General features: G+C 41.0%; 1 protein-coding gene across 7 annotated transcripts in view; it reads left to right on the top strand.

The window, feature by feature from the left end:
* IARS1 (isoleucyl-tRNA synthetase 1) overlaps nucleotides 1–21,345 on the top strand; it is a 221,617-nt gene that overhangs the window by 124,083 nt on the left and 76,189 nt on the right. For all 7 annotated transcript variants that reach the window (XM_030569119.1, XM_030569123.1, XM_030569118.1 and 4 more), the window contains 3 exons: nucleotides 4,961–5,047; nucleotides 6,030–6,113; nucleotides 13,685–13,832. In XM_030569119.1, coding sequence (XP_030424979.1) covers nucleotides 4,961–5,047; nucleotides 6,030–6,113; nucleotides 13,685–13,832 — 319 coding nt within the window. The remainder of the gene's footprint in view (nucleotides 1–4,960; nucleotides 5,048–6,029; nucleotides 6,114–13,684; nucleotides 13,833–21,345) is intronic.

A 21,345-nucleotide genomic window follows, 5' to 3' on the forward strand; every position in this document is an offset into this window, starting at 1 on the left:
TGTGGTGGGAGGGAATTAGTCAGCAAATACCAGGGCAATCTCTTATTCCTTCTGAGATTTTCATTGGATATTCTCATTGAGAAATTTGCTGCAGAGTTCAGTTCATTTACCATAAAAGGAGGAAAGACCGAGTTTACTGAGCGGAGACAAAAACTGTTCTGGTGATGATAGTTATTTCATTCCTGATGAGTAAGCCAGTAAACCCCATGCCCTAGATGCAATTTAACTTTTCTGTGTTAGTTTGGGAAAGGGCCAAAAGTATAACTGTCAGTCCTTGTGTGACTAGTGGAAGATGCACCTTTTCAAAAATATAAACTTCTAGACTTAAATTTCCTTCCACAATGTTGTGAACTGCTCCATTAACTATATTTCCTTGGCCAAACAAACGTTTTCTGTTGTAAAGCTAAATCTTTCTCTAATCTCAGGTTTGTCCCTGGTAATTCCTTATGTATAATATTTAGTTTTTCGTCTTTTTGGCCCGTTTAGGAATGTCTTTTATAATTGTGTCCTTGAAGTCTTAATTTTGAGGTTGACTATGCTTAGTTTAACAAGCCTTTCTTAACTAGACTTTCCTTCCATTGTCCCAGATTAGTGTAGTTCACTATATTGAAGTGGTACTTGCACAGTAAACAGAGCTGTTACGTGTCTAAGTCAATCAGGACTAAGTGAGCTAAATTCGGTATTTTGTATATAATAGACTTGCTTAGTCAATTCCATTCTATTGTATTGTTGCAAATCTCTGAGATTAGAGAAAATGATTTAGGTTTTGTTTCCGAAAGGCAGCGGAACAGGTATCTTTGAGGGTATGATATGAATACAGAAAAGTTGCATAGGCCTAATTTAACCTTGCAATACTTTATTTCTGATGGTGATGTGTGAGATGGAAAGAACCAAACTTGATTCCCAAAGTCCAGGTTGTGCTTTGAAGGCTGGCAATTAAAACAAACAAACAAAAAACAACATATTTTATTTGTCAATTGAGTATACTTAACATAAAATCACTGAGAAACCAGAACCTTCACAGAACTTTAGTTCCTTTGCAGAGTAGAACTGTACTTTTGAACTCTGTGGGACTTTACCCCACTTCCACCCAATTTGTGCATGAACATTTTACCAGCATTGGCTGTCTATTGACTGTTATGAAAGGCATGTTTTTAATTGGTTTATAGATGTGCATATCAAAAGCATCTTATAAATGTAAAACTTAAACCCACCAAGTACAGTCTATAAAGCAAATCAAACCACAGAAAGATCATGAATAGGAATATGTAGATGATATTTTGAAATGACTACAGTGGTTGTCATTAAAATCATAACATTTACTACTGCAAGTAATTAGTATTAGCGCTATATTCCCAACACTACACACCAGGCATGTTTCAATTAATTCCAGATACACTGTCCCGTATGATTGTGGGTATTCTTCTGTTCATCTTTTTAAGAAACTGAACTATCTAACTTAATGTCCCTGGAGAATTTTCTTCAGTCACTAAAAATATCTGCATGTGCCACCTCAGAGTGTGTAACCCTCATGTACCAGTCTCCTATTAAAAAGCAACAACAAAACACTGAAGCCCCTGCTAGTCAAAATCAGTTTTTGCTTTTAAAATAGAAATGCCTTTCAGGCCTGATCTACAGTGGGGTGGGGGGGGGGGGTTTGATCTAAGTTACGCAACTTCAACTACATACACCGCAGTAGGTCGGCTGCTGACACTCCCCTGTCGACTCCGCCTATGTTTCTCATTCTACTGGAGATCCGGAGTCGATGGGAGAGCTCTCAGCAGTCGATTTATCGCGTCTTCACTAGATGTGATAATTCCCCCTTTCCCTCTCCCCTCCCCCCCCAGGTTCGATCACTCCGGAGGTAAGTGTAGACATGCCCACAGTGTTGTCATCATTCCATGATAAGTGCTGTTGTTGGGATCAGTTTGTTGTTTGTTTTGCATGTGGATTTACATGCCATAACCCATGACTGTTTTGTCAGTTGGGTATTCATACTAGCTGAGGGAAGAATCAGCTAGTATGCAGTCTCTTTAGTTTTTATTTGTCTTGGTCATATGGGCAAAAGCTCAGGTTTGAGGTTTATTTTCTTTTGAAGACTAAAGATGAAGGAGGAAAAAGGAGTGGGAGTGGGAGTGGGATGTAATGGGGAGGGTAGAGAATTATGGACAAGGACTAAAGAATGGGAAAGTAGCTTAAAATGGCAAAGATTTTTATTCTACTTTTTGTGTATGTATGAATGTTTGATAAAGGTTTGTAAGTTACATTGTAATTTGCTTGGTTAAGAGGTTTTACAGCCCAGAGGGGTGTGCGCTCTGAGATGATAATGTGAGTTGAAAGCCTCTCTAGGGAATAAGAATCACAGCTTTCAATCTAAGCTGCTTTATAAATGCAATAGTGCATCCAAGCAATGTTTACCAAGTCTTGGATACTCAAGTTCCACAGATGTGTTTTCTATTCTATGCAGCTTTTTGAGATCCAGCTACTTCAGAGGATACAAATGAACCTTTCTTTCAGCAGAGAATTTCTTCTCTAAATCTTATGCTAATAAACAGTTTTGAAGTGTAACCTTCTGTGGCTTACTTAGTTTTCATAAAATCATCTTTCATTTAAAGGTTGTGTTAGCTTTAGCTCTATAGATTGCTGATTGTTTGATATTCTTCCTTAGCTAACAAGGCTGTGCCACACCCTCAACTTATTTAAAAGTAACAAGAGTTGCACAAGTCATGCCTCTGATAAGAATCCTATTTGTGGATTAGTGTGCTGTTCAGAGGTGTGTTGGAAATATTCCTTGAGTCAGAGATGTCAAAAGTAGGATTCCAGGTCACTGCAAAACTGTATAATGTTCGTGGGGGTGCAGGGGCAGAAGGAGAGGCCCCGAGATAGGACAGACTCTTCTGCCAGGCTAAGAGTATAGCTGGATAGATGAACAATATTGTTGGGTGAGTTAAGGGAACTGCTGTTGTGGCCCCTTGTGGCATGTAGTAGTTTAGATAGTTTAGTGTCCTTTTCCTTTGTTCTCATCCACAACTATTGCACATTTGGGGACAACATATAACTTCAAGTTAGCGGCACTACTATGGGTACCCACATGGCCCCACAGCATGCCAACATTTTTATGGCTGACTTAGAACAACACTTCCTCAGCTCTCGTCCCCTAAGGCCCCTGCTTTACTTGCGCTACATTGATGACATCATCATCTGGACCCATAGAAAAAAAGCCCTTGGGGAATTCCACCATGACTTCAACAATTTCCATCCCACCATCAACCTCAGCCTGGACTAATCTACACAAGAGATCCACTTCCTGGGCACTACAAATGATGGTCTAATAAGCAATGGTCACATAAACACCACCCTATACCAGAAACCTACTGACCGCTATACTTACCTACATGCCTCCAGCTTTCATCCAGACAACATCACACGATCCATTGTCTACAGCCAAGCTCTACGATATAGTCGCATTTGCTCCAACCCCTCAGACAGAGACAAACACCTACAAGATCTCTGTCAATCATTCTTAAAACTACAATACCCACCTGCTGAAGTGAAGAAACAGGTTGACAGACCCAGAAGAATACCCAGAAGTCACCTACTCCAGGACAGGCCCAACAAAGAAAGTAACAGAACGCCACTAGCCATCATCTTCAGCCCCCAACTAAAACATCTCCAGCGCATCATCAAGGATCTACAACCTATCCTGAAAGATGATCCCTCACTCTCACAGATCTTGGGAAACAGGCCAGTCCTCGCTTACAGACAGCCCCCAAACCTGAAGCAAATACTCACCAGCAACCACATACCACACAACAAAAACACTAACCCAGGAACCCTATCCTTGTAACAAAGCCCATTGCCAACTCTGTCCACATATCTGTTCAAGGGATACCATCATAGGACCTAATCACAACAGCTGCAGCATCAGAGGCTTGTTCACCTGCACATCTACCAATGTGATATATGCCATCATTTGCCAGCAATGGCCCTCTGCCATGTACATTGGCCAAAGTGGACAGTCTCTACACAAACGAATAAATGGATACAGATTTATAACATTCAATTATAACATTTATAACAATTATAACAAAAACCAGTCGGAGAACAATTCAGTCTCCTGGTCAATCGATTACAGACACAGGTCTCCAACAAAAAAACTTCAAAAACAGACTCCCAATGACAAACTGCAGAATTGGAATTAATTTGCAAACCAGACACCATTAAATTAGGCTTAAATAAAGACTGGAAGTGGATGGGTCATTACACAAAGTAATAACTATTTCCCCATGCTGATTCCCCCTCCCCTCCGGTTACTCTCACACCTTCTTGTCAACTGTTGGAAATGGGCCATTCTGATTATCACTACACAAGTTTTTTTTTCCTCCTGCTGATAATAGCTCATCTTAATTGATTAGTCTTGTTAGAGTTGGTATGGCAACACTCATTTTTTCATGTTCACTGTGTATATATCTTCCTACTGTATTTTCCCACTGCGTGAATCCAATGAAATGGGTTTAGCCCGCGAAAGCTTATGCTCAAATAAAATTTGTTAGTCTCCAAGGTGCCACAGGCACTCCTTGTTTTTTTTTATTATATTTTTTTGGTGGAGTTTAAAAATCTGTTAAAGGGGAAGTTCTCTATTGTCCTGTCTCCCAACCTTGCTAATTATTCCCAAAATATTTCACTGTCATTTATTAGTATTCTAGTACTTGTGTATAATATTTGGAGAAATAATAGTGTATATACTGCACAGCAAGAAAACAACTGTACAATAAGCTTATTTTAATGGATCTTTTCCAGTTATATGTCCGCTCAGATGTTAATTCTAATGTGCTAGAGTGAATAAACCCAGTTTAATTGAAATTTGATTTGTAATTGACAGCATGGTGCATTTAGCGTAATGTGCCTAGAATATGGTTTGAACTGTCTGATAACAAATTTACCACTTTTTTTGTTTCAGGTTTTATACTCTCCTGGTGCTGTCCACAGCGCTTTTTGGGAAGCCTCCTTTCAAGAATGTAATTGTAAATGGGCTGGTTCTTGCTAGGTTGGTATATTAATTTTCTTTACTGAACAGCTTTTTATTGTCACCTAGTTGTAATAGGTGCAGATATGTTACTTTAAATCACAAGTGAGACATTTTGGTAGCCTAGCAGTACATAGTGGTTATAGTTAGGTCAGTTTTGGCTACCAATGAGAGAGAAACTTGTCACAAAGTAGCAATGTTACAGAAGATGAATTTAACTGCCCATCAGAGGGGGGACATTTGTGTCTCCTATCTGGGAATTATACCTAGTTCTTCACAGGAATATTTGCCCTTACTTATCAGCCACAAAGCTAATTAAAACTGGATAGCATTGAGGAAAGAAATGATATGCCATTGTGCAGAAGGAAGGATACCCTGTTGTTTTAAAGCTACATGTTGATTTGGAGGTTTATATATTTTTTATAACAGTAAATATATTTTTCAGTGTCACAACTTGCCACCTCTTCAGGATGATGATACTGATCCAAAGCAAATGTTTTGTTTTTATCCTCTTGCACCTTATAATAATAGGAGATATACCTATCTCCTAGAACTGGAAGGGACCTTGAAGGGTCATCAAGTCCAGCCCCCTGCCTTCATTAGCAGGACCAAGTATTGATTTTTGCTCTAGATCCCTAAAGTGGCCCCCTCAAGGATTGAACTCACAACCCTGGGTTTAGCAGGCCAGTGCTCAAACCACTGAGCTATCCTTATGTACCTTAATTTCCTGGAGGAAGATTGACTCTTCTAATTGAGTCTGTAATTTAGGAGCCTATTGTTTGCAGATTTTCTCGGTGCTCTGGAATTGTCCATCATGCTGAAATAGTGTGATGAGTGCATGACAGTGGCTTGGGTAACTGAAAACATATTGTGACAATGACATTTGAGTTTTAATCAATTATTTGGAAAGGAAGCTGGATGTGAAGGGCTACTCAATTAGCAACTCTTGTGTTGTTAAAGTCCCAAGAACTCATTCCTCACACTTTTTTTTTTTTTTTTTAAGTGATGGCCAAAAAATGAGCAAACGCAAGAAGAACTATCCTGATCCAGTGACCATTGTAAATGGTTATGGAGCTGATGCACTAAGGTAGGAACTGGCAATTCTGTCCTTTTTTTTTTTAATGTAGATACCTAATACTTCAGATTCCTATGAATGATTATATCACACATGTATACCAGAAAGAGTGTAATGGGTTTTGACAGATAATAATAGGAAGGAACTTCAGTTTAGAGTATTTCAGAACTCCGTGGCAAGGAAATAGTTGCGGCAAGGGATGACGCAAGGGATTGGTAATGGGTTATGGAGCCTTGAACTTCTAAAACATTGGTTCCGATCCTAACAAGGCTGATAATGACTGAAGCTAATTGCTATCTGATGGCTTTTTGGTTAGCAAATGAGTTGTGTCCAGTTCTTATTATATAATATGTCAATTTAAGCTGACATTAATTGGTATTATTGCTGGTTTTATAAGCATAGGGGCCAAGTATTTGAATGGTCCTGAAAACTATGATCAACTCCTCCTCAGAGCTAGTTACTCTAGAATGGCATATCTGCGCACATGCTGTATGGTGGAGGGAAGCTTGTGCAGTCACTACCTGTGCTATATACTACCTACATTGAGAAAAGATTTAGTCTACATTGCTGTTTAATGCAGCATCTTTCATAAGCACAACGTTCAGTTAAAATTGAGACAAAAGTGAAGGGGCAGATCTGAATATATTCATGTACAAAAAGACCATCTAGGTCTTTGTGCAATTTAAGTTGTTTCATTAAAATAACATAAATGCTCGAGTATAAGAGGCATTTAATTTGCTGGGTGCAATAAAATCTCTTCATAACCTAAAGGTGGAATATGTACATTGAATATCTTAATTAATATCTTATTTATGGTTGTAAAGAGCCATTTGAATGTGTTATATTCAGGTTTTTATATGTCACCAGGCATCGTGATTGCATGCTGAGACTATGGTAGTACAAATAATAAGTATGTATGTTTGTTAAAAACTTTCCATTTGCCATAACTGAAACTTGCTGTAAAATTAACATTTATTTTAAGAAGACTAGTCTCATGTTTGACTATCTTGAAAAATGGAACAGAGGTCTCTACTTTGATACAACTTTAAAATTTAAGCTACTTCTCCTCCTCCCCCTTACATCCCCACCCACACACTTCAGAAACATTAAAGTCCCCTTTTGGTAAATACCTTATATGTTGTCAGTTCAGGAAGACATTGTCATAAAAAAAAACTAGATTTACTGTGAAGGCTTGAATAGAGTTCTTAAGTTGATCAACAAGATCAAACTCTTTTATAATAGTCTAACCATGGTCAGCAGAATATTAAGAAGCAGAGAATTGGTAGATGAAACAGCATGACTGCAGAGATTCCTAGTTGTTATCGAGGTTTTTAAACTCAGTTGTTTATTTCCTAATTTTTTTCTACCTTAAAAAAAGCAAAACCAAAATGCTAAAAGGTACAATTCCATTATTTCCTCATTTTTGTTTAATAAAAGGCTAATTCATTTTTCTGCCTGACATAGACTCTCTAATGTCATATTTATTTATACAGACACCCACACACAGAGTAGAAAGCAGTACAGACTAGATCCATTTAAGGAAAGACCTCTGTGATTCAGTTGTTTGTGCTTATCCACTGAAGCACTTCTTGTATACTGTTTATAGAATAAGCTGCTTTAGATTTTCTTGTCGTTTTGGCACTGCTTCTATGCAGAGTTACTTTAGCTTCTGTGAAGGAAGTTCTCCTTTCCCCCTCAGGAGAGTCTTTATGAACGATAGCTTTACATTAGTCTCAGCATAGCAGTATGTTAGTAAATACAGCATCAACAGCAGTTACACACATAAGCTGCTTAAATGTATAATAGGATGAGAACTCCCAGATGGAAGGAATAGCTAGGTAGCACAGAGAGTTTGCATACTGGTCTCTGACTTTTAGAGTCTTTAATTCCAGTGTTCTTTGAATCATATGTGAAACCATTCAGTGTCTGAGATTGTTTACACGATGCAGCAATGCACATCAGAAGAGGTGTACAGTTGTAGAGCACCTTAAAGTGTTGAGCCCTAACTGCTGTGTTGACCCAACTTATGCACTCTTAAAAGTATGTGTTAATGTTGTATTGTTTTCAAACAGGACTACGTTCATGCACACTAGGAACCTTTTAGAGCACATCAGTGGGGTCAACACAAAGCTATTAGAGTTCAACACTTCAAAGCCCTCTACAATTTTACACCTCTTCTGGTGTGCATTGTTGCACTATGTAGACAAGTCCTAAATGTTAAAGCTACCATCACACTTGGGCAGTCTTGGCAACCTTGACTTACATGGGCTGTAAGCCAAAGATGAAGTCATGCAGTGAGGGGGAAAAGTGTGGTGGTCTCTCTCTTTCTCCCCATTTAATTTCCCTTCACTTCCATGAGCTCCAGAGAAGGTCTTCATATTAAAGGGAATGTATTTGTGCTATACTCTCCAGTCTGCCTGCTTTGTATTTCCGAAAGCAGGGCAACAAAAACTGTGGCAGGGACTGCAGGAAAGGATGAGGTCATTGGGGGAGTTGGGAAATAGTTATTTCTATGGGCATCACATAATTTTTTGAACTAGTTTAACTGTTTTGGTTAGGAGTGTGATATTTCTGCCAAAAGCTATACCAGTACAGCTCCTAATGTTGACGTAGTTACATTGGTACAGCCTATTTCTCCTTCCCCTATCTTGGTATAGGCATCTTTATAGTAGATTAACTGTGCCCACACTAGGGGGACTGCACTGACTTAACTATAGCAGCATAGTTAATGCAGTACAATTTTTGTGTGTAGATGAGCATTCGAACTCGGCAGTTTTTTCTTGCTCAACACGCTAAAAACCTATCCTATGCGGACTTCTATGCTTCACTTGCTACAGTTAATATTTCTGCTATGCTGGTCTGGATTAAAAATTGCAACTTCAGTAAAAATAATTTCCAAATATCAGTTGGTGATTGAGTTTTCTCTGCACCTTTTTGGAAGGAATGAACATGTAGACTTTGCCCTTCTTGCCATGTCAATACATTTGTGATGGGGAATTGGCTGATGTAAAAACACCTGTACACAACGTTAAATACCAAATACATCTGAAGCAAGTCAAATAATGTTCTGCTTCAGTAAACACAGGCCACATTATGATTTTGAGGTAAAGCTATTATTGCAAGCTGAGCAGGCTCAGTATAAACTGCTTTAAAAAGACATTTGACCATAAGCAAATATCCTTTAAAATGACTGAAAATAAAAGAAACTCTTTTATTGTGCTAGTTTCTTTTCTTTACATTCAGAAGCATTTTATTCTGACTAGCTTTAAAAACAAATTTTATTTGAAGATACATTTAGTCTATAACAGTCCATGCTTCTGGTATTATACATTTATTTACAGTGTCTTGTAATTACACAGCTGCCAGTACACAAGGACACCAGATAAAACCAAGAGAAGTGCATGTTTTCTGAAGCCTGCAGACAGTAGTGTTTGTTACTTTCCTAAATTTATTTACAGGCCATTTGCTGTTGTGGTAACCTTGGAACACGGTCGGTAAAGATTTAAAATGACATTTATGTAAAATAAATTTGGAAAATTTAGAGACGACAGTATTATTGGTTTGCAGTGTCTGTGTTATACATTATTGCCAGCCCTGAAAGTTCAAAAATCTCCAGTCAGACACTTATAAATCACGTGAGACTGGCTCACAAATTGTGAGATTAAAAAATTATGTAGTGTTTTTGGTCTATTTGAAGATTTTCGTATTTCCCTTCCCCACCTCCAGTGTATGTGAGACAATTAGTGTTGTAAACTCTGCCCGATTTATTGAGTAAGGTGGCCTGGATCTTCCAGCTTATCCCCCATTCTAATTAATTAATTTTTGTGTTGTATCCCCTCTCCCCCCACCCCCGGTCCTCATATCAATTCTGCCAGGCCTGGGTGGGCAGCTGCATGAGGTCCTCTTTACTCCCTTCATAATGCTGGTCCCTGGGTACTCTGTGGATATGCATGTGCTCCATGCCCCTCAGACTGGAAACTTTTCAGTAGCAGTGTCTGTTGGTCCATGCCTGCTCCCTTTGCCGCCTTGTGCTCCAAACCAAGGATATAAGGGGCAGCACGACCAACCACCTTGCTCCAGTTCTGTCTCTAATGTGAATAGAAGAAGGTCAGAGCTACTCTTCCCCAGGAGGCAGGAAAGTGGGTGACTGGGCTGAAATTTGTGAGGGGGTTGGAGCTTCTGATATCATTTTGAGACTGGTTCCAGATCTAGCGAAAATCCTGTGACTTGAGAACAAATCTCAAGAGTCAGTGACAGCATGCAGAAAGGCTTGTACAATGAGATTTACTATACCAAAAAATAAATAAATAAAAAATTGGAGTCCAAATTGCTGTTTCATTTACATATTGTGATGGGGCAAGGCCAGATGGCTACAGTAAAGTACTGAGGAACAGGTGTGTTAGCCCCAGGCTAAACAAATCCCTAGTACCATGGTAACCAAATGGCAGTTGCTCCAGGTTAATCAAGGCACCTGGGGCCAATTAAGATCTTTCTAGAAGGCAGTGGAGATAGCTACATTGATTAGAACACCTGCAGCCAATCAAGGCAGGCTAGTCAGGGCACCTGGGTTTAAAAAGGAGCTCACTCCAGTCAGGTGGGGAGGAGCCAGAGGAGAGGAAGCGCGTGTGAGGAGCTGGGAGCAAGAGGCGCAAGGAGCTGAGACTGAGAGGGTGTGTACTGGAGGATTGAGGAATTATCAGACACCAGGAGGAAGGTCCTGTGGTGAGGATAAAGAAGGTGTTTGGAGGAGGCCATGGGGAAGTAGCCCAGGGAGTTGTAGCTGTCATGCAGCTGTTACAGGAGGCACTATAGACAGCTGCAATCCACAGGGCCCTGGACTGGAACCCGGAGTAGAGGATGGGCCTGGGTTCCCCCCAAACCTCACAACTCCTGATCAGACACAGGAGGAGTTAACCCAGACTGTGGGTTCCACCAGAGGGGAAGATCACTGAGGTGAGCAAATCCACCAATAAGCGCAGGACCCACGAAGGTAAAGGAGGAACTTTGTCACAATATTTATTTAGTAATTAGACATAATACTGAACTATTTTCATTGCCACATATTGGTCATCTAAATTCAAAAGAAAGTTTCTTCTATTTTTAAACATGTATTGAAGTCTAGCTTTTAGAGTTGAATGTTACATTTAAACTTTGAATTTACATTCCTGTAATGCTGACTTTCATGCTTTACCATCTATTTGCCCTAACAGCTGTATTTTATGTATTATGTTTATGTGAGAAGGTCTTTCAAGAAGAATTCATGGTCTAGTATTTTTGAATGTATTCTGTCAACCCAAGTTAGGGTTTTCAAGTGCCCTAAAGGAAATCTCTGCATAGATTCATTAGTTTAGAAATTTGTGTTCTAAACAGTTTATAAAACATGACAAATTGAATTCTGAAATAAATCTGTTACTGACAATGTTGAAATCTTAAAAGATTTTTGGCAAGATGAATCGAGTACTACATACATCTTTATTTTAAGTAATTGTATACGTTAAGTTAGCTAAGTGAGACACCAGTTCTGACCTACAGTAGTCAGTTATACTTTAGTAGAAACCAAGTTGTCTTTTTGTAGTTTAAAATACTAGCTTAGGGCAGTGCAGATATAAGGTTTTAAAAGAAAAACTTTTTGCAAACTGAAATGGATACATATTATGATACACTTGAAAAAAATAAGTGAATATGGTTCTCATTATTACTGCCAAAAATATATATATTTATGTGAACTACTCTTCTCCTTTGCAGCGGATTTACAGGCTACAGACTTTAAATCTCATTCTACGTTATTTCAGATTTCACTGCTTACTTGTTGACGTATAGTAATTTTTAACTAATACGGAGACATTATGCGTTATTCTAGGTACCGGTGTTTTTATTTGGTACTTCAAAACAAAATGTTGGCACACTGAATGCCTGGTGGAAGAAGTTGACTTGTTTTGTTCAGTAAGGACACCTTAAGTTTTGTATTGTTGGCTCTAGTGGGGTAACTGGTTAAGTGGAATAGTGGCTCAATTTGACTTCATGTGGCGATGGAAATGGGTACTCCAAAAACAAGCACCCACTATCCTGTCCTTAAAATGAGATAAGGCGGGGAGGGTGAGGGGGGAATGGCAGAAAGTGAAAATCCCTTGTCTAAGCCAATGTTAAAACCTCTTATTTGTTCTTCATGCAGTATGGGAAAATCTCAACTGGCAGCTCTTAAAGTTGTCTGTTCTGACTGTTAGAGTTGAGCAAATAGTGCAAAGATATTTTCCTATCAGTTATGTTCTCCTTAATGACTTTGCATCTCGTGAGCCTGCCCATGTGGGTCCTGAATCTTTTTGTGCAGTACTGGCATTTAGCATAACTTCCCTCAAGACCAATATTCTATTCAATCAGGTTGTAAATACCTGGGTTCCACCATGTCTCGATTCCTTTCTAACCACTAGCTAGTGCGGTCATGGCACGTTACTCCCTCTCCTTCTATGTGGGAAAGTTAGTTTTTTGTTAGAAACCTTTCAGTTTAGTTATAGGATTAGTAGAGGGAAAGTTGTTTAAAATTTTCTTTTTGTATTTTCTCTCCTTGTTATCTGACTAAGATATACTGGGGGCTTTGTCTATTGTGGTGGAGGCAGAGAAAAAGGCAGGGATCAGTTTCCCTTCCAGAACATCAGTTGGATGTTTGCATGGCTAATGGTTTTCAGTGCTTTTGGAAAGGGCTCTTCTCTAGGGGATATGCTGTTTGTGAAGTCATCTCTCCCAAGATATTTCTAATTCAGGAGAAACTGATCTGAGACAGTGCTTCCTGGACCAAGTAGATCCAATTTGAAACCTTCCTTGGTATTGAAGTTGGGATCCTTTGGACTCCATGCTGTTAGAGGAAGCCCTAAAAACAAACTGTCTATATAAGTAGTATCCATTGCTAAAGGATGTAAGACTTTCAGATTGTGCCAGAGAATAGCCTTGTCTTAACATGGATTCTTGAAACCTAGAACAGTCAAGAAACACTTTCTGAAGGATCCAGCAATTGACACTGGCCTCAAGGGAGCCAGCCTCCTTGGATTCCAGGTGCAAGCAGGAGTGATTCTGAGAAAGGAGTGGCCTTCCTTCTTGCTGAGCTGATCGGATCACTCCTCAGCATCAGAACAGCTTTTGTATAAATCACAACAGCAAGAGCACTTCCCCCTTATGGACTTTGAGGAGAGGATATATTAGTATTCTGATTCGTATTTGGTTCTTAGTCCTGACTGTTTTCCTTCTGAGTTTCACGATGTCAATACTGGTTGTATTCTAGCTGGAACAAGAATAGGACTAGGGTTCAAACCTTCATATCTTCAGCATGCTGTATCTACTTATGATTTTGTCTTTTTTATAGATTTTCTTTTCTGTGAATCCATCCCCTCTAGTGTTTTTCTATCACTGTGGCTCAATGTTTGGTATTTGCTATGGTTGTAAAACATTTTGATAAGTATTTGCAGGTAAGCTTTTAGAGAACGTAATTATTTTTTTTAAATGACAAGCTTTCTAATATGAGTAATAGAGACCATAGGGGAAATGCCATTAAACTTCTTCCTAGTTGACCCTATTGCAATGTTTCTCTGCAGGCTGTACCTCATCAATTCTCCTGTGGTAAGAGCAGAAAACTTGCGGTTTAAGGAGGAAGGAGTAAGAGATGTGCTGAAGGATGTCTTCCTGCCCTGGTACAATGCGTATCGCTTTCTCATTCAAAATATTGTGATCCTGCAACATAAGGTATGAAGTTTTGAGACACTGAGAAGGCAAAGGCTAGTTTGCACACCTAGTACTATTTCTTGGTGGATTATGTTGTTGTGTTAATAATATACCCTCTTGCCACAAACCTAACTCCACCCCGTTAGTCTCCTTTTGTTCTCAGTACCTTCTCTTGCTGAGCTCCTTAAACCTGGAGTATGGTTCTCTGACCCAGTCCACCATGCTTCCATCCTGTGCTCCAAGAGCATGATCCAAAGTCCACTGAAGTCAATACAAGTCATTTGCATTGACTTCAACTCGTTTTGGATCAGGCCCCAAATGCTACAAATGCTAGTCTTCCCTTCTAAGCTGTAATGAGTGCATGTATGTGTATATCAAGGAAAATAGAAGGTACAGAGGAGGGATAAGGATAAAAAATGAGGTTAACTCTCAAGTTGCATGCATCAGCAGCCAGAGTTAACTTACTACTGTAGCTCTTTAGTCCTGTTCTTCCCACTCCTTATGGCTTGGCTACATCTCTGTCATAAATTACATTGTAAACATCATTTTTAGTTGTCTGTAAAGCACTGTGTAGGTTTATGATATTATAGAAATAGCAGGAGGTGGAAGTTTACCGACGTCTGTAGTATGTTGGCTTTCTTGCTCTTACAAATATAATTTCCTTTCAAGATACAAACATTTCTTACAGTACAAAGGTGCTTTTACTTGGTTTTCAAATACACTGTATGCCATAGCAAGGTTATAGTGTTGGAACTGGAATAGAAAAATTGAGCTGTGGAGTAAACCTTGTGCAGTACATGCTCGTTTTAAGCCTGGCTTCAAATCAAATCAGTGTTGCTAGCATAACATTTTGACGAGGAGTAAGTTCACCAACCAAACACTAACTACTGAGGACACCAGAGTTAACACTTGTGAAAAAAGTTACGTGAGGTCTGTTGGTCCTTTTCAGAGCAGATTTGTTTTTCCTTCAGCTAACTTTTCTTCCCTTTCTTTCCTTGGAAGGAACTGGCTCACACTGCACCAAAACCAGAACTTCATAGCTCACAACTAGGTAATAGGAAAGGAGGGTTTGAAGCTTTGACTCTCTTGTCTTGATGACCTTTGACTTAAGTTTGGAGTGATAATTTCTCAGAGCTTCAAAAGCACTCTTGATAGCATACATACCAAAAAAATCAATGATGTCACCAATAAATAATAATTAAAAAAATTACAGAGAGTAGTCTAATCCAGAGAGGATTAGACTACTGTAAGAACTCTCAAACTGGGTCAGACCAAAGGTCAATCTAGCCCAGTATACTGTAAATCAGTAATACTGAATAAAGAAATTCATCATTCCTAAAAAATGTCACACGAGCCACCTACGATAACTGCATTCACTGTAGATTTGTGTAAAAATGTTTGTAGTCAAGAATACTTGATAGTAGACATTCATGTACATAAAATGTTATTACAAGGAGGAGGGAGAAAAATTGTTTTTCTTAATCTCCAAGAATAGGACAAGAACTAGTAGGTTTAAATTGCAGCAAGGGCAGTTTAGGTTGTACGTTAGGAGAAAATTCCTAACTGTCAGGGTGGTTAAGCGCTGGAATAAATTGCCTAGGGAGGTTGTGGAATCTCTGTCAATGAAGATTTTTTTAAGAGCAGATTAGACAAAGACCTGTCAAGGATGGTCTATATCAGTGGTCTCCAAACTTTTTTTGATCACACATCCCTATCAGTGTAAAATTTTTGAGCACGCACCTCCGATATATGTGTATTTATTTATGTATAAATTATATACATGTGCTACTATACTAATATATTATGTACATTATAAAACATACAAAAAGAAATTATAAAAGGATGAGAGATGAAATTAAAAAATATTTAATTTTTATAGTATTTCTTAACGGTACAAAACCCTTTTTGATCTCTCAAAAATATTATTAATTTTTAATGAGAGCAATGTGATTGAATATGCTTCATTAATTCTGAAAGTCTTGGTTTAACACTTTATGATACAGCAATTCAAAGGTCTGGATTAGAGTTAGGGTGTGGGAGGGGACTTAGGGTGGGATGTGGAGTCTGGGAGGCTCAGGGCTAGAGCAGGCAGGAGGTGCAGAGCACTTACCTGGGGAAGCTCCTGTTTGGTGCAGGGGGTGTGCAGGTGGCTCTGTGCAGCACCACTCCCATGGCCACAATTCTGGGAGGTGCAATTCTGGGAGCTGCCCCCCCCCTCCCCCTGCAGGGCCACCAGGACTGCAGGGGCTTTAGAGGCTGCAGGGCCCTGGGCTAAGGGGGCCCCAGGGCCCTGGCCTGCAGCTCTAAAGCCCCTTTTGGAATGCAGCCCTGTGAGCACGGCCCAGAGGACTCAGTGGGAGCAGGGGTGGCCACACAGCCAGTGGCTGGAGAGAAGCAGCCGCTTCTCTCCAGCTGGCTTTGAAAGGAAAAGCGCCGCTTCTTTCTGGTTGGCTGGCTGCCCCTGCTCCTCCGTGGGCCGGAGTTCGCAGGGCTGCATTCTGAAAAGGGCTTTAGAGCTGCAGGCCAGGGCCCCCTTATCCCAGGGCCCTAAAGCCCTTGCATTCCAGGTGGCCCTCCGAGGCGGTGGGGGAGAGGAGGGGAGAGCTTCCTCGCTCATTCCCACCCCCTCATACCCCACTCTGGCAGCGCTTCTCCTGCTGCGCCCCACAGTGGATCGCCTTGCCCACTGGTCTAGGTAATACTTAGTCCTGCCATAAGTATGGGGAACTGAAGTAAATGACCTCTCAAGATCCCTTTCAGTCCTATAATTCTATCAATCACCTTAGCAATAGCAAGAGGACAGCACCACATATAAGCTACATTGCATCTTTGTAAAATAGTTACTATTAGCAATAGGTCTTTGAATGTAACCAGTAAATGTCAAGAGCTAATGAAAGACACTGGAGTAAGTGATATGTGTGCTGAAGACTTCCTGTTAATCCACAAAAAAGATCAAAATGTCTTTCCTCAGCAACACTATTATTTTGCCAGATGTTGAAACTTTTACATATGTGGGATCCTTTGAAAACAAAATCTTCCTTTCAACAAAGTCATCCTATAACAAGTTACCACTTATTAGTGAAGACATTTCCGATAGGCTGGAAACTAAGCGGAAACTAAGCAAAGCTAAGCAAAAAGTTCAGACCTTGTAGTACTCTGGAAATTATGGTAACCATTTAATCACTTTGGAAGCCTGTCATTTGAAGTGATAGTGGCAGCAGACTTCAATAAATAGTTTTGCAAACTGTTTTATCTTTTTTAGTAGTAATCTTTTCAAAGAAAGTTTGATAACTACCTTATAATTAACAAGCTTTTTCTGAGGATACTCACAGCCTTGATAAGAAATTTCTCATGTTCGCTAAACACACTGTTTTCTCTTTTTTTTTTCACCTGTGACCATGGAATTAGCTGAAATGAGCTTTGCAGCCAACCATTTTGTGCTGTCATCCCATTAGATATTCCAAGATCAGCAGAGTTGGGGATAGGAGACGCATGTGGAAAACCTGGATCCTTCAGCAAATAATTTTTTGATTCAGCAAATGTAATTTTTCTTTATGAATCAGTAATGAAACAATGCCTCAGCATAGAAGTAGAAGATAATATGCTACTGAAGGTGTTGTTTTTTGAGTAAGACCTAATATAGAGGCTCTGGCCACTTGTTAGTTTCATTATACTGCTATAAGAGAGAAATAGCTAATCCCAGTGTCCTGGCTGAAATCTGGTAATTACATTCCGCCCCCTTAAAATTGCCGTTGTAGTTACAAATGGGTAAATTAATGTTCACTTTCCCTACCCTGAGTTGTTGTGTACCATTAAGCAGCTGGCACTTTGCACCACAGAGGTGGTTGCATGAATAGTGAACAAAGAGATCCATATGTAATTTCACTTGTCAAGGCAATCAGTGGAAGCCTAGTTCAAAGATGAGCTCCTCAACTGAGGGTATGCCTACACTACAGTTAGACACCTGCGGCTGGCCTGCACCATTGACTCGGGCTTGTGGGGCTTGGGCAAAGGAGCTATTTAATTGCAGTGTAGATGTTTGGACTCAGGATGGAGCCCGGGCTCTGGGGTCCCGGAGCCCGAACTTTTACACTGCAATTAATCAGCACCTTAGCCTGAGTCAGCTGGGACAGGCCAGCTGTGGGTTTTTAATTGCAATCATAGAATAGCAGGGTTGGAAGGGACCTCAGGAGGTCATCTAGTCCAACCCCATGCTCAAAGCAGGACCAATCCCCAGACAGATTTTTGCCCTGGCTCCCTAAATGGCCCCCTCAAGAATTGAACTCACAAGCCTGGGTTTAGCAGGTCAATGCTCAAATCAATGAGCTATCCTTCCCCCCTCTAATGTAGAGAGGCCTATGGCCAGATTTGGTGTACCGACTTCAATTCTAATGGCTTTTGCTTTCCAGCCTTTAACAGTCTTGACATGGTATAGGTTGAGACTGTGGCCACACAATATTGCTTTAAATTTGCAAGAGAGAAAAGGTGGGTGAGGTAATGTATTCAGCTGTAGCATTCTGACTACAAGGTGGAACAGATCATTAGTGTATGTAGCTAACACATTTCAAGGGACAGTGGCTCATTAAAATCCCAGCAGTCACAGAGGAAAAAGGGATGAGGGGAAAACCAGGAGCAGGGGATTAAGTGGGTTACAGATAGTTGTAATGAGGCATTCATCCAGTGACTCTATTCAGTCCATGATTTTTTGTGTCTAGCTAAGTTAGGGTACGTCTACACTACAGGTTTATTCTGATTTTACATAAACCGGTTTTGTAAAATAGATTGTATAAAATCGAGTGCACGCGGCCACACAAAGCACAGTAATTTGATGGTGAGTGTCCATGTACCGAGGCTAGCGTCGATTTCTGGAGCATTGCACTGTGTGTAGCTATCCCATAGTTCCCGCAGTCTCCCCCGCCCACTGGAATTCTGGGTTGAGATCCCAATGCATGATGGTGCAAAAACAGTGTCGCAGGTGATTCTGGGTAAATGTCGTCACTCATTCCTTCCTCCGGGAAAGCAACGGCAGACAATCATTTCGCGCCCTTTTTCCCTGGATTGCCCTGGCAGACGCCATAGCATGGCAACCATGGAGCCCGTTCAGCTTTTTTTTTTTTTTTTTTACAGTCACCGTATGTGTACTGGATGCTGCTGACAGAGGTGGTACTGCAGCACTACACAGCAGCATTCATTTGCCTTTGCAAGGTAGCAGAGACGATTACCAGTCGTTCTGTACCGTCTGCTGTGCCATTGTAAATTGGCGATGAGATGACAGTAATCAGTCGTTCTGTACCGTCTGCTGCTATCATGGGTGCTCCTGGCTGACCTTTGCTGAGGTCGGCCGAGGGTGCAAAGGCAAAAATGGGAATGACTCCCCGGGTCATTCCCTCCTTTGTTGTATCTAAAAATAGTCAGTCCTGCCTAGAATATGGGGCAAGTGTGTACTAGAGAACCAGTGTACCAGAGAGCACAGCCGCTCCCTGTCAGATCCCACAAAAATGATGAGCTGCATGCCATTCTAGGGGGTGCCCCGCAACAACCCCACTCATTGCTTCCCTCCTCCCCCAACCCTCCTGGGCTACCATTGCAGGATCCCCCCATTTGTGTGATGAAGTAATAAAGAATGCAGGAATAAGAAACACTGACTTGTTAGTGAGATAAAATGAGCGGGAGGCAGCCTCCAGCTGCTATGATAGTCCAGGCAGTACAGAATCTTTTCTTTAGACATGAAAGCGGGGGGGGGGGGGGCTGATGGAGCTCAGCCCCCAGTTGCTATGATGAGGATGGTTACCAGCTGTTCTGTACCATCGGCTGGGAATAATCGGGAGTCATTCCTATTTTTACCCAGGCGCTCCCGGCTGACCCCACCTGAGGCCAGCTAGTCCTTCTGCACTGTACCATCTGCCACCGGGGAGGGGAGAGGATGCTGCTGTTCAGTGCCGCAGCATCCTGTCTACCAGCAGCATGTAGTAGACATAGGGTGACATTGAAAAAAATCAAACGATTTTTTTCCCTTTTTTTTTTTTCACGGAGGGGCTGGGGAGTAAATTGACGAGCTATACCCTGAACCATCCCGGACAATGTGTTTGACCCTACAGACATTGGGAGCTCAGCCAAGAATGCAAATACTTTTCGGAGACTGCGGGGACTGTGGGATAGCTGGAGTCCTCAGTCCCCCCCTCCCTTCCTCCATGAGCATCCATTTGATTCTTTGGCTTTCCGTTACGCTTGTCACACAGCACTGTGCTGTGGACTCTGTATCATAGCCTGGAGATTTTTTTAAAATGCTTTGGCATTTTGTCTTCTGTAACGGAGCTCTGATAGAACAGATTTGTCTCCCCATACAGCAATCAGATCCAGTATCTCCCGTACGGTCCATGCTGGAGCTCTTTTTGGATTTGGGACTGCATCGCCACCCATGCTGATCAGAGCTCCACTCTGGGCAAACAGGAAATGCAATTCAAAAGTTCGCGGAGCTTTTCCTGTCTACCTGGCCAGTGCATCCGAGTTGAGATTGCTGTCCAGAGCGGTCACAGTGGTGCACTGTGGGATACCGCCCAGAGGCCAATACCGTCGATTTGCGGCCACACTAACCCTAATCCGACATGGCAATACCGATTTCAGCGCTACTCCTCTCATTGGGGAGGAGTGCAGAAACCAGTTTTAAGAGCCCTTTATATCGTTATAAAGAGCCTTGTTGTGTGGACGGATGCAGGGTTAAATCGGTTTAATGCTACTAAAATTGGTTTAACCGTGTAGTGTAGACTAGGCCTTATAAAATTAAGATCCCAAGCTTGTCTTGTGAAGATGTAGTACAGGATTTCTTTGTGGATGAGGACTGAGAAGTCAGACATAGAGTGACAGTTGTTCACCTACAGGTGATATGATGTTTTTATCTTATTTTTCTGTGAGTTCATTCGAGAGCATAGTGATTGTCTGGTTTCATCCACATAGTTATTATTGGGACATTTTGTGTACCTTGTCCAGCGCACCACATGCAGTGATAAGCATGTGTAGGATTTCTGGATCTTGAAAGGTATGTTATGGGGGTTGTTGATCATCAGCAGTGGAGAGATGCCTGCAGGTTTTGCATCTGTTCTGGCGGGGTCTGGTGTTGCTTTGAGTTGGTGTGCCCTGGTCTGTGGGGAGGGATAGCTCAGTGGTTTGAGCATTGGCCTGCTAAACCCAGTGTTGTGAGTTTAATCCTTGAGGGAGCCACTTAGAGATTTGGGGCAAAAATCTGTGTGAGGATTGGTCCTGCTTTGAGCAGGGGGTTGGACTAGATGACCTCCTAAGGTCCCTTCCAATCCTGATATTCTATGTTTTTATGCTTCTGATGATGAGGTTGCAGAGTTCTTTAAAGGCCAGAAGAGAACATTCAGGAAAGATTTCTTTCAGGGTGTGCTCCCTATCAAGTGTGAGTTGTAATTGTTTGTTTGATACCCAGCATGGGTTTCCAGTGTGGGGTGGTAAGTAACAGCTAGTGGTGATGGAGTTTTATTTCTGTATTGAAGCAGATTCTTTTGGACTATTT

Source organism: Gopherus evgoodei, chromosome 7 (genome assembly GCF_007399415.2).
Source record: "Gopherus evgoodei ecotype Sinaloan lineage chromosome 7, rGopEvg1_v1.p, whole genome shotgun sequence".
Classification (NCBI taxonomy): Eukaryota; Metazoa; Chordata; order Testudines; family Testudinidae; genus Gopherus; species Gopherus evgoodei.